This window comes from Ursus arctos, chromosome X, assembly GCF_023065955.2.
Source record: "Ursus arctos isolate Adak ecotype North America chromosome X, UrsArc2.0, whole genome shotgun sequence".
Lineage (NCBI taxonomy): Eukaryota > Metazoa > Chordata > Mammalia > Carnivora > Ursidae > Ursus > Ursus arctos.
In genome coordinates, this window is record NC_079873.1 from 90,876,595 (window position 1) to 90,890,399 (window position 13,805).

The 13,805-nt window shown below is 40.9% G+C and overlaps 1 protein-coding gene across 1 annotated transcript; it reads left to right on the plus strand.

Annotated features, from left to right (window-relative positions):
• Positions 1 to 9,481: 9,481 nt before the first annotated feature.
• AGTR2 (angiotensin II receptor type 2) lies at positions 9,482 to 11,162 on the plus strand. Its single transcript, XM_026478773.4, has one exon. It carries the CDS (start codon positions 9,499 to 9,501, stop codon positions 10,585 to 10,587), a length of 1,089 nt encoding a protein of 362 aa, XP_026334558.1. The 5' UTR covers positions 9,482 to 9,498; the 3' UTR covers positions 10,588 to 11,162.
• Positions 11,163 to 13,805: the final 2,643 nt, after the last annotated feature.

Below are 13,805 nucleotides of genomic sequence, written 5' to 3' on the forward strand. Positions count from 1 at the left end.
GACAATCTGCCACATTATTGCCTTGATCTGTCCACGTGATACCTGTGTTGTTTCTCTAATCATCTGAACTGTCTGGTCCGTGAGACCAATGATGGCCGTGGCATGCCTATTACTTTGAATATGTTACATGCGGAAACATACATTTTTCATTGCAGTCTGTCCAACTCAAGTTACAAAAACGGTAACAAGGACAAAATACAAAAATGAGAGAGGGGGAGAAGAAGCGCTGCGAGAAGGAAGGGGATGTGACAGATGGGTTGCGGGGGGAAGAGAGAGAGACAAACTCTGACCAACGGACAATATATTACCAGTATGAGTTTTCCAACAGCCACCAGTCTACAAGTAGACTTTAAAAGATTCTGCTTTCACTTCCCTCTCCTTATCCTAAGAACTCCCCCAAAGGCTTGCTCATATGCGCAAAGTCAAAGAAAGGAAGAAATTGTTATAAAAAGTTTATTTCTTTGAAATAAATGAGACCGGAAGCTCCTTGGAAACTAGCAGACTACATTTTATTTATCTCTGTATTTTCAGCACCTGGCCCGAGGCCTGGTTCATGGTAGGCCTCGAGAAAGTGTTTATCGAAAAAAACGAGGGTCTCAATGAAGCGCAGGCTCTAAAGATGTCGACTCCAACTTTTCCAGTAACTGACCGTATTGGGCCCAAATGCCTGGTAAGGGGGATGATCCTTTCATTCTTTCACTTTCCATGTACTTCTTTCCCGGAGAAAGGAGGACCATTCTCTTCTCTAGCTTCCATGCTCGATCCTCTCAACAAGCACAGAACTGCCATAATTACCCTACTCGCCCCAATCAAGGAATTATTCTCCGAGATTTACTTTTTAACAACCGGAGCAATGAGCTTGGAGCCTCCTCCCCCATCTCCTCTCCTGTCCTATGCTGCCTGGCCTTTGCTGTCTTGCTCAGTGGGAAGGCACTATAGGTAAGGTTAGCTGGTTGGATACGTAATAGAACTCACATTTTTTTTTTACTCTATTATTCATCCTAAGTCTTACAGGGGAGTGCCTGGAGCTGTTCAGAGTATTTGGCAAAATTTCAAGGGAAAAAATAGAGATTTACAATCTGACAGAAAAAAATACATTTATTTTGAAAGCATAGGACGAGTTATGTATTCCTTGTCATTTTATTTTACATACGTATACAGTTTTAGATTTCTTTAGAAAGCTTTCCCAGTACTCCAAAAAGATTTGTACAGTCAATTAAGTTATATAAACAAAGCCCTAAATTGTTGCAATTCAAGCTCTTTTCACCTTATTGACTCCATCTTAGCTACAGGCACTCACTTTTGAGTTAAGAGTCAGTAGAGAAAAATCTTCTCTTTACAACATTTTACCTGTGAGATTTGCTCTGAGTATATTGTATTTATCAAGTATTCTCATTTCCTGAGTTTTCCTGCTAATTTTTAAAAGTGTTTTTCTGACTGACTTTAACCCAGAAATTCCCAGAATGCTTAGAAGTCTCTCTTGGATTGGCAAAATTAATTCATCTTGTGCCTCACATTTACCAGAACGGAGTAGTGAAAATCACGGCTGGGGCGCGAGCCTGAGTTCCATACTTTACGAGCCGTTTGATCTTGGGCAAGTTATTTAACCTCTGTGCGCTTCAGTGTCCGAATTTCTCCTCTCATTTGTGAAACGAGGATGAGAACTGTCAGGATTGGTGAGAGGTTTATAGGACATGTTTGTCGAGTGCCCAGCATCGTGCCTGGTACCCCCTCCCTACTGGATTCACAGTCTTTGATGTCAGCACCTCCCTAACAACCCCTGAGGACTTCATGTCTGGGGAAATGAAAAGTGGCTTCTCTTCACAAAGAGGTTGGGGACCTTCAGATAGAATCAACGCTAGAGGCTATTTACATGACATTTATTTTTTGCATTAACGCCAAAGAAACCTGACTGGGAGTTTAGTACAAATAGCTCAGCAAGAATGTATACAGTCAGGCGGGGGGGGAAGTAGACTTACACTAACAGGACTAAATGTTCACTGAATGAGTGTTTAGTTTCCTGCAACCTGTGGGGCCACAGATTCATGCCATTGAAAATAACTAAAGCACAATGGAAATAGTATGCAAGGTTGTTCTTAAAGTTCATTCATTTGTGTTTTCGTTTGTTATCTTTTTCTCTAGACAATGTCTTCTGGAATTCCTAGGCTACAGCTCATCTTCTTTTTTTTTTTTTAAAGATTTTATTTATTTATTTGACAGGGAGAGAGTGAGAGAGAGAGAGAGAGCACAAGCAGGGGGAGCAGCAGAGGGAGAGGAAGAAGCAGGCTCCTGCTGAGCAGGGAGCCCGGTGTGGGACTTGATCCCAAGACCCTGGGACCACAACCGAGCAGAAGGCAGACCCTTAACCGACCGAGCCACCCAGGCGCCCCTACAGTTCATCTTTTGAGCTTAAAATAAGAAGAGAATAGAGGCTGGGAGAGGGGGAAAGGAGAGTAGTTGCTAATGGGTATGAGGGTTCTTTTAGAGGTAATGAAACCGTTCCGGACTTACATAGTGGTGATAGTTGCGCAACTCTGCGAATATGCTGCAGACCTTGAATTGTACATTTTAAATGGGTACATTTTACGGTATGTGAATTATATCTTGATTTTTAAAAAAGGTGAATAATTTTGATTGCGTGACCAATATAAAACAGAACCAATACAAAACAGGAGTGTTAATGGTGAAATAAGATACAACATAATTATGTGGAATTATATCAACTTCCAGATATCTGAACATGAACTATTTTCTGTGGGGACGCACTGCAAATTATTTACAGTAAACACTCTCCTTTTGGTTGTAGATTTTACAAACCTGTATTGAACACCATGAATCCAAATATTGGTAGGATCCATACCTAAAATCTGGAGCAGTCTCAGAATTCCCAGTGATAAGTGTCCTGTTTTTCATTTCCTTGGAATAAAAGCACTATAATCTTTCAAGAACTTCCTGTCATATGACTTCCTGTCATTTGCTCTATCTTTTAGTCTTAAATTGTTTTATACCTTCAAAGCAAAATCTATCCAAAGCTGTACAGGGGTTCCTGGGTGGCTCAGGCGGTTGAGTCTTGGACTCTTGGTTTCAGCTCAGGTTGTGATCTCAGGATCATGGGATCGAGCCCCGCGTCGGGTTCCATGCTCAGGGCAGAGTGTGCTTCAGACTCTCTCCCTCTCCCTTCCCCTAGGCCCCTCCCCCTGCTTGTGCGCATGCTCTCTCTCTCCTCTGTAAAATAAATAAATAGATAAATAAGTAAGGCTGCACAATGTGTTGTTATTTTTCTGTCTTTTTAGGGGCCTCAGGAAGAGGTTGAGCAGATGAGCTCCTCAAGCAAAGCCAAATAACCATTTTTTAAATTATTTTCTCTGAACTTATGGCTAGTTTTTGAGAGATGTGCTTTGTCTCCCTTCCTTCTCTCTTTGTTGTAGGCACAAACAAGGAGGCATTGCTTTTCCCCACCCCCACTCTCCAGCTTTGAGTTTGTCTTATTTGAATTAATCAAACAAAGGCTTCTAGGCTCCCTGGAGCAGGGACTTGACTGTAGCTTCATCAGTAAAATAAAGGATCGATAAAATTGGGTGGCAAGTAGAAATTAGGGCTCAGAGAGGCAAAAGGAGGTGGAGAGAATGATTTGGGGGATTCATCAATCTGGCTTCTAGAATGATTATCCCCGCTATAGAATTTCCCAGAGTGGAAGTGAAATAGGCCAGTTTTTTTGGCCTGATTGCATAGTCACCAAGCCAGATTTCCTCTATTGATGCTGGAAAGGAGATGGAGAGGGTGCTTTAAATAAAGGATACAAGCTGTGTGGTCACTGGAAAGTAGTATATCCCTATTGTAAAATAATTCAGTAGCAGTCAAGGTGGTATATCAGATCTGTGAGAATTTTTTCAAGATTTTGTTTATTTATGTATGTATTTTAGAGACAGAAAGAGAGCGTGAGTTGGGGGAGGGACAAAGGGAGAGTGGCAAACTGTAGGAAAGTAAACATATGGAGAAAATTTACAGAAGATAGGAATTATTTATTAAGGTTTATTATGTAGATTCCTCTTGGTGTCCACCTCTGGGCTGGTGACAGTCTAGAGCTCTGCCGGTCATTAAGAGTTCTGTCCGTTAGGGTAAAGGAAAGAAAGACACATTTATAACTTCATATCGTGCTTTCAGGCAAATAAGGGGGAGGACAGAGAGTTTTTCTTATATCTGCTTCTGCTCAATTGTCTCTAGCTCGAAATGATCCTTAGCCAAAGTGGCCTATTTTGGAGTGGCATACGATAATACCCTACCTAATCAATTCGAGTCAGAGAAGTAGGGCGAAAAGCCAGATCAGTTCAATGAATGTGAATCAAAACTAAAGACAAGGATCAATTTTTTATTTTTCTACCAGTTGGGCTACACGGCGCTGAGATGCTGTTTGGTAGAACTCAGGTGCCTTCTGTGAGATCCTGGTCTGAACTCGAAGCGAGGCCTGCAGATGCCTTTGGGGCAAAGGGAAATTGGAACTCTTCCCTCTCCTTATGTTCTTGGGACCAGATTCAGCTGGAAACAACTGGTCTAAGGAATGTACTGAATCAGACATCTACTCATTTCACCACATGGATTCCACCTTGTTAATTGATTTAATATCCTTCTCAGTTACTCTCTATATGATGCCTAAGCAGACAGTTAATTTGATGCGAATAATCACTCACTTGGCCATTTTACTGCATTCTTAGGCTGGTTTCTGCAAAACGAATAACTGATTGTTAGCTCTTTTTCACTTGCTTTCATCCTGATGTTCTTGTTCTCATTATACTGGAAACTAAAGAGATGCACAAAGAGAATCTGGAAAGACATATCAATAATGAGCAATCTTCTTAACCATTCTTCTTTCAGGGATGCCCAGGTTTGGACAAATACAGTGGCAATTAAAGTAACGCTTCCCTGTGGGTAAGTGAAATGAAAAAGACTGGTGTTAAGTATATATGTGGATATCTGTGTGTGTGTGTGTGAGTGTGTGTGTTTGCACGCATGCAAACTTGAATTTGGGAGAAGTGGAAATGCTATTGGTCTGGATAGGGACACAGGTGGCTGGGGTGAGGGAAATTAAAATGACCCTGAAAAACTTAAACTGAACAAGAGGGCCCCCACGCATTTAATTATTCCAAGATCTACACCTCTAATCCTCACCTTTAGCTGGGGGGCATTATATCCTGACTTTTGCATTTAAGAATTCCTGTTCTCCTTCAAAGCCTCATCTGTGTGTATGGGGGCGGGGGGAGGGTGAGAGGGACAAATAAGATTTTTTTTCTGAACCCTGTATCCTTCTAGTAGAGGAGAAAGTCCTCTCAAGAACATCTTTTTTTTTTTTTTAAACCTGATCGTTTAAATTTTACTGTTCAGTAATCTCATGATAAATAATAGGTATTCACTAGAAAAAAATTAAAGTGATTTACCATTGTTTAATTCTGCTGGCCAAGCTGCACTTGCCCTGAAGAGCTGCATAATTTATTCAAATGACCTGAGGCTTTTAAAGTCGATCTTCCTGCAGAAAAATTACCCCCTGTCCCCAGGAGAGTGAATTTTTTTTGCGTTGTACCGCTTCGTATGGCTGACATTTATTTGACTCTCAAGTGTATTTACATTGTTGGCTTAACTTGGAGTTCTTTGCTGCATCAATAATATGCCGTATTTCTTGCTTCAAGTGGTGTCAATATTATTGTTATTCCTTTAAAAAAAAAAGACTTTTTCCCTTAATTCCCTGCAGTTGCAAAGTTTTTCTTTGAGTTGTGAAAATTTTTGCTTCTAAAATTATGAGGAAGCTGAGTAAATGTTCTTTTAATCTTCTGGGAAATGTGTGCCTCTTTAAACTTTATTTACGTCAGAACTTACTGTAATGAAGGACAAAAGCTGTAGACAAGGTCCCCTGCTCCTCGGGGGTGTTCAAGGCTAGGTCTCCCAGAGGCGAGTCTGCAGTTTGTTCTGCAATGTTTATAGCTTACCTCCTGGCTATTTCTTTGCAACCGGCCTGAGAGGGGGCTAGAAATAGAGCAGAGTGGGAATCTGACCCATCGTGACCACTCAGGGGGCTCTGGCCTGGAAAAGTCCCCTGAATGTGGCAAAAACAAACATTAGAAATGGAGGGAGAAGCGAGGCTTAAACAAAGAGTGAAACCAGTTCCCATTTCATCTCTCCTGCCGATGACCATATGTGCCCGCTCATTCGTTTCCCAGACATCAGTGCTCCATCATTTGGACAGAGCCTCCACCTGAATCTGTCCAGAGCATAGGAAACAAATATTTTGAAACGTAATACAATGGTGTGTGTGTATCTTAGGAGCATTTCCTCAGTGCGCAAACTCAGTCTAACCGAAAGGCTCACCAAGATGGTGGATGTGCGAACCTTTGAATCCTACTGTATTTTTCAGGCAAGGGTGACCTCTTCCTTCTGGTCCCATGTGCCACAGGGTTGACCGCAATACGGGGAATAAAATTAAGAGAAATATGTTCTCCTGCCTAACAATCCTTCAAACTCTTTCCCCCTCCTTTAGTGTTTTTGTGACAGCTTGTGAATGATCGGCTGTGGCTTTTTGAAAATGTCGCATGTTTTCTTTTTGCCAGGACAAAGAACGAGAGGAAAGGGCCAGCGAGAGCTCCCTCCTGTAACGTGGAGGTTAAGAGCGTGGACTCTGTCACGAGATTGCCTCGGTTAAAATTCAGATGGCCTCCATTTAATAGCTATGTGACCTCAGGCAAGTCATTTAAACTCTGTGAGCCCTCGCTTCCCCATTTGGAAAATGGAGGTAATAGCAAGAGTTTATAATTGCATCTACCATATGGGAAGCACGGTTTCAGGCACTTCAAATGTATTAGCTCGTTTAATTTTCATAACTCTGTGATGTAGGTAATTAACATCATCCCCATTTCTCAGATGGGAAAACTGAGACACGGAAAAGGAAAGTAAACTGGCCAAGGTCATAGGATAAGGAAATGGGTATAGCTGAGCTTGTGGAGCCTGGCAGTTGTATCCTAGAGGCCACGTACAGACCAGTACATTCCATTGGCTCTCTCTGAAATTACTGAGCACTCAGCACAGTGTTTGGCACTTAGAATTTATTGTTGGCTGTTAGTCTCACTGCCGTTACCTGTTCTGATCTTTCTTTCTTTTGTCACTCTTGCTGCCATGGGACCGATTTGTAAGGTTGGTCACCCCCACTGCCAACAAAAAGAAAAACCAACAGTGATCTGAGCCGTGGTGGTTGCCCGATCCCTCTTCACCTTTGTGTGTTTTGTGTTTAAACCACAAATAGGACAGGGACCTATGAAAGGAGGCAGTATTTGTTAATATCCCTTTTCGAAGACATGAAAATTATATCCCTCCTATCAACACCTCTCCAGCAACCAGCCAACAAAAATTCCTTGAAGCAAAGGGAGAAGTTTTAGAAAGTTTAGACTTCGAGTAAAGTTGCTACTGTTCTTTAATGAACAGAGGTAAAAATCTCAAAAAGTAATGAAGGTGGTAACACACGTTGGTGGACAAAGGCGCTGCTACTAGAATAAATTCTCTCTTCTCCACTCCTGAACTCGCCTCAGAATGCCAGTATCGGGGAAAAGGAAGGAGAAAATTCTGCAAATAATTATATTCTTCTTTTAAAGTAAGCCACTGATTTCAAAATTCTCTAACACATTTGTGGAAACTTCATTTTTTTGTTTGAGATTTATTTGAATGAGCTGTTATGATTGGAGACAGTGAGAATTTCAGATTAATGTTTTGCAGCCAAAAAAAAAAAAAAAAACCCCTCTCTGGAAAGCTGGCAAGTGTTCGTAAGTCAGCCCTAGAATTATGTAGGTTGAAGGCTCCCAGTGGACAGACCGAACATATAAGAAGGAAACCAGGGATCTAGTGTTATTACGTCCCCGCGTCTAAGGGAACGAATAAGCACAGAATTAAAAGCATTCTTCAGCCTGAATTTTTAAGGTAGGTCTGCACAATTTCTATATACTGTATTTGGAGAGTAGAACATACATTAAGTGAAAGTATTTTTTATGCATGAACTTTCCCTTTTTCCTGTATTTTAACACTGTATTTTGCAAAACTCCTAAATTCTTTCACTGCCGTTTCTCTTACAGGGGTGCACTTAGGAACTAGGCAAGCTGATTTATGATAACTAAGTTTTAAACTCCAACGACCAGTAAGTCTTCAAGTGGGTTTATTTGAGATTCTTTCATGTTACTTTGTTAGGTCAAGATGATGAGAGAATGAGCTTTAGGCGAGGATGATAGCTTTGCTGTTTACTAGCAGATTCTTTGGTGATTGCGGTTTTCATTGAGTAGTTTGTATGTATTTTGAAACTATCAAAAATAATAGTCTTTCCTTTACTGTGTTTATCTTCAGCTAATTCTCTTTTGTTTTGAAGGAATGCTGCTTCTAAAAACAAAACAAAACAAAACAACAAAACCCAGTATCACAAAAACCCGAGCACTGATTGTAACATTTGAGAGCCATGTAGCACTGTTTCTATTTTGTTGTGTTAAAACTGAAATGATAGCAAAGGAAAAATGATACAATTAGCTCATGATTCACCATTGATGTTCAATTCTTATTTCATTGAGTAATCAAAACTATTTCTACTTGACTCTAAATCAGACTTGGCTGTTTTTTTTCTTGTTCTTTTCCTAATTGAAAAAGAAAATAGATTTCCTTTTAAGCCGATGAAACATCTAGATCGAAAACTAATAGTCTCTATTAAAATGTGAACAGGGGTCTTGTAGAAATATGTGCCTACTCCAGAGCTCCCTGTTAATGATATTATTATTGTGAAAACAATGGAAAAGGAGAAGTAAAGGAATTCGTTTTAAATTAGTAAAAACCAACCCTACCCCCATCTCAATATGTTCCTTTTGCATATTCTCTTTCAGTCTTTTGTGCGCTTACTTATTTTTTCCATAGCTTATGTTACTTATATTTTCCATAGCTGTAATGATTTGTACATAATTAGTTACTTGAATAAGGCATTTCTGTATGCAATATCGGGCAGCACTGTGGTTTCTAGAAAGTATACAGCCTGAGATATGTGCTCAAGTGTTTTTGAAATATTAACTTTTCTTAGTTCTTGATTCCTTCTTATTTGTTCCCCCTATTTCTTACCCAGGCTAACCTTTTGGACTATTGATTTTCTTTAAGCCTTTTGAAAATATGATAGGAACGATGGGCACAATAGAGTTTTGTTCAGCATTTTCAGTCCCTGAGGCTGAAATGTCTTACCTGCTTGGTGCTGTTGAAGAAATTTCCTTTTCTTCCTCAAGAAGGAAAATCCACTCTTATTCCACAAGGCATGGCTGTGCTTCCCAGTGTTTTCGACAATCTATAATCACCCACCTTTCTTTTTTTTTTTGCTTTCGACAAACTTTCAAAATGCTAATGATTTCATGATGTCCTACACTCTGTGTGTGTTCTGAGAGTTCCATTCTTTTTTAAATTGTCGCAGAAGGTGTAAGAAGTAGGAGTTCCCCAGCTTGCAATATGAAGAACAACGTCACCCTTGCCACCATCAGCAAAAACGTTACCAACAGCCTTCACTTCGGACTTGGGAACATCATTGGCAACGAGTCGACCGTTAACTGCTCGCATAAGCCGTCAGATAAGCATTTAGATGCGATTCCTATCCTCTACTATATTATTTTTGTGATTGGATTTCTTGTCAATACCATTGTGGTTACACTGTTCTGTTGTCAAAAGGGTCCTAAAAAGGTTTCCAGCATTTACATCTTCAACCTGGCTGTGGCTGACTGGCTGCTTTTGGCTACCCTTCCTCTCTGGGCAACCTATTACTCTTACAGATATGACTGGCTCTTTGGACCTGTGATGTGCAAAGTGTTTGGCTCTTTCCTGACCCTGAACATGTTTGCAAGCATTTTTTTTATCACCTGCATGAGCGTTGATAGGTACCAGTCTGTTATCTATCCCTTTCTGTCTCAAAGAAGAAATCCCTGGCAAGCGTCTTATATCGTTCCCCTTGTTTGGTGTATGGCCTGTCTGTCCTCGTTGCCCACGTTCTATTTCCGAGATGTCCGAACCATTGAGTATTTAGGAGTGAACGCCTGCATTATGGCCTTCCCACCTGAGAAATATGCCCAATGGTCCGCTGGGATTGCCTTAATGAAAAATATCCTTGGTTTTATTATCCCTTTAATATTCATAGCCACATGCTATTTCGGAATCAGAAAACACTTATTGAAGACCAATAGCTACGGGAAGAACAGAATAACTCGTGATCAAGTCCTGAAGATGGCAGCTGCTGTTGTCCTGGCGTTCATCATCTGTTGGCTTCCCTTCCACGTTCTGACCTTCCTGGATGCGCTGGCCTGGATGGGTGTCATTAATAGCTGTGAAGTGATAGCTGTCATTGACCTGGCACTTCCTTTTGCCATCCTCCTGGGATTCACCAACAGCTGCATTAATCCCTTTCTGTATTGTTTCGTTGGTAACCGCTTCCAACAGAAGCTCCGCCGGGTGTTCAGGGTTCCAATTACTTGGCTCCAAGGCAAGCGAGAGAGTGTGTCGTGCCGAAAAAACAGCTCCCTTAGAGAAATGGAGACCTTTGTGTCTTAAACACGGGAGTGGAAAGCATGTTCACAACACGGCTACTTGGTTCGAGGGCCCCTCGAATGATCGTTGAATGCCTCTAGTCCAGGAGTAAGTTTCTCCCTTCATGTAATCTTTTCTCCCTCTTCGAGCTAGAACAGGAAGCCCAATGTCACTCTGGGTGTGACCCAGTGACTTCCAGGAACTGCCCGTTTCCTTCAGTTTCTGGGTATAAGACGGTCATGGGGAGGACAGAACTGTAACTTAGAAGTCACTGAGGAGTTATCTCAAATGATAATTAATAGCAAATTGTGACTGGTGATTGGGGGTTTCTGATTTCTCCTTGACAGATGCTGAAGTTGTTGTTGTTGTTTTTAAACTGGTTTTTATATCCATTTTCATCAGGTTTTCCTCTCGAACCAAGGCCAGTTTTTTTTTTTAACTCATTGCATTATTTACAAGACATCATGCTAAGAAACACGAGCATTTCTAAGTGAAGTGTACTACAGTAGATTGGTACTGAATTATTCAGGCTCTAGGCATATGTCTTCTACCTAAAAATATTATAAATAATAACCTTTTACATTTTACTTGAGCACAGGTTGATATTTAAGATATAGCTACATATCGAGTAGGGCTAGGAATGTAGATTAGATCACCTGTACTCCTGCATTTATCTTATTTTTACAGTTATAGGAAGTAGAATATATAATAACATAGATTTGAGATTAACAAATATTTGAGTGTTCACTAAACCCTGAATACATGCTCTTTAGAACTTTCTATCCATTTTAACTGTTGTTTGAAGATTTCTATGTTCTCTGACAATTTTTTGAAAACAGTAACTAAACACTGTGTCTTGTGTTATAAAATGTAAAGGTCACGTTTTACATCCTTGACCTTTTGGTGCTTTGACATATAGGAAGCTGACTTGACTTTCGTTATTGATGCTTTGGTTCTGGGTTGCTTCCCAAAATATCTGGAGGGCCTCTTTAACTCTTTAGTTTGTAATAAACCTTTAACAAGTATGGGAAAAAGTTATGCCAGAATGGAGTTTTGATACCCAGGGAGACAAAGAGATCCAGCAAATGACAACTTTGTTGTCACACAAACAAACCTGTCGGGGCAGTGCGATGTGTCTTTGAAGGTCGAGACCATGGGGTAGTCTGAACCTATACCTGTGACTTCTGTTTCTTCCAGATTTTATAGGATTCTGTGGCCCTCTCTTAAATCAATCACTGGTCCATGGATCTCCTTTTCCACACTATTAGGACTCCTGTCAGAGAAGTACCTAAAACTGGCTGAGTTACCTAGAGTTTACTTAGAGTATGCGTCCTAATTTTAGAAGTTAGACATTTCATTCTGCACCAGCCCCACCTTATACCAGGTTATCTAGGAACTTCCTAAACCAATGCTGCCCTCTGAGGTAGAAATAAGGTTTCAAAGACTTCGTGTATCTGCCAGGTTCTAGGGCGATAGATTAAAGAAGTCTCTCATCTCTACTTTCTGGGAATACCTGGGAATGCCTAATTTCATGTAATCTATTATTATCAACAAAATAAATAGCTAAACGTGTAACCGACTCTATCTTCATATTTTAAGTAATTTTGTAAAACATTGCATATAAATAAAATCTTTAATTGGAAGATCATGTGTACTTACTTTAAAAAAATATATTTATTTATTTTAGAGAGAGAAGGGAGGAGGGGCAGAGGGAGAGGGAGAGAATCCCAAGCAGACTCCACACTGAGCGTGGAGCCCGAGGTGGGGCTCCATCTCACGACCCTGAGATCATGACCTGAGGTGAAATCAAGAGTCAGACACTCAACCAACTGAGCCACCCAGGTGCCCTGCACTTACTTTTTAAAAAAAATTTTAACTACTCCCAAGTATAGATTCTCACCTTTTGTTGTATCTGTATCCTCCGTACAATCCCTACTACACTTTATCGTTTTAGTCCTCATCATTCCTTATCTGAATTCTTCATGTACTCTTCTAAGTCTCTCTCTCTTCAGTCCTCAACCGTAATTTCTTACTAATTATGAAAAGAAAGTCCAGCTTGTCTGTCAGCAAGAACATAAGAGATCTGATCCTTCCCAGCTTCCCTGGCTTTTTCTCGCTCTGCCATCTCTCCCTTATACTCTATGTTCAAGTGTCACAAGTGACTAGCTGCTTTTTTAAGGCCTAATGTCCTTTCATGCCCCTCTGCTTTTGTTCACACAACTCTGTCTCTCTGAACACCCCTCCAATCATTCCCACCCCCAGGATCCTTCATTCAGCTGATGAACGCCTACTCAGCCTTTATCATTCTGCTCATGTCAATTCCTTTACCACAATAATATTTATTATACTAATTATAATACACCCCCCCCTCCCCTGGGAGCTCCCTCAATAAAGAGAATTTCTTCTCTAGTTCTTGGGATGTTAAGCCTGGCTTCCGCTTCCATAGGAGGCCGGTATTGAGCCTGAAGTGGTTCTTTGAGGCTTGGACTTTGCTGGGACTAAGAAGAAATGTCAGTTGAAATGGTGGTGCATGAACATATGAACTCTGACTGCAGAAATGCACGAAGGTATAAATGCCCTCTTTTCTCTTTGCAAATGTAAATTTCAGGTAAGTGTCTCAGACAGCAAGTGAAACTATCCTTCTCATTTGGCCATGTTTCCAGGTGTTACCTAATCCCCTTTCTTCTTCTATGGGCCCTCCTTTATGCACCTTACCTACACAATGCCCCAGAGCCTCTTAATCATAACAACAATAGCTGCTATTAGGTGAGCATTATATGCTCTATACTATTATATATATTTTTAAGAATTATCCCATTTTATTCCCACAATGACTCAATTATTCTCATTTTACAAATGAGGACACTGAGGCACAAATGAGTCCCTACTAATCTTGAAATGTGGCTCTGCCAGCTGAGCTGAATAATCCCAGTCAGCGGTATTTAGTAGTTTACGCATCCGAAGCTACCAAGCAGGTATTTCAGAGATGGTCTTGCGCAGTCCTTAACCCTTCCCCCCCAACCTCATTGCTTGGACATCCCTGACCACAGCAGTCCAAGAACTCTGGGCAGGTGGCATATTTGCACCTCTGGAGAAAAGGAGAGGAGGCGGATGGATGAAGCTTTCTCCCTTGTTCTCCACTGCCCTTTCCCTGTGCTCCATGCTGTACAGAATTGCATGAAGTAACCACTATCCCTTGCTGCCTCCGCTACCCCACACACAAAGCAAGACAGTCACCTCAA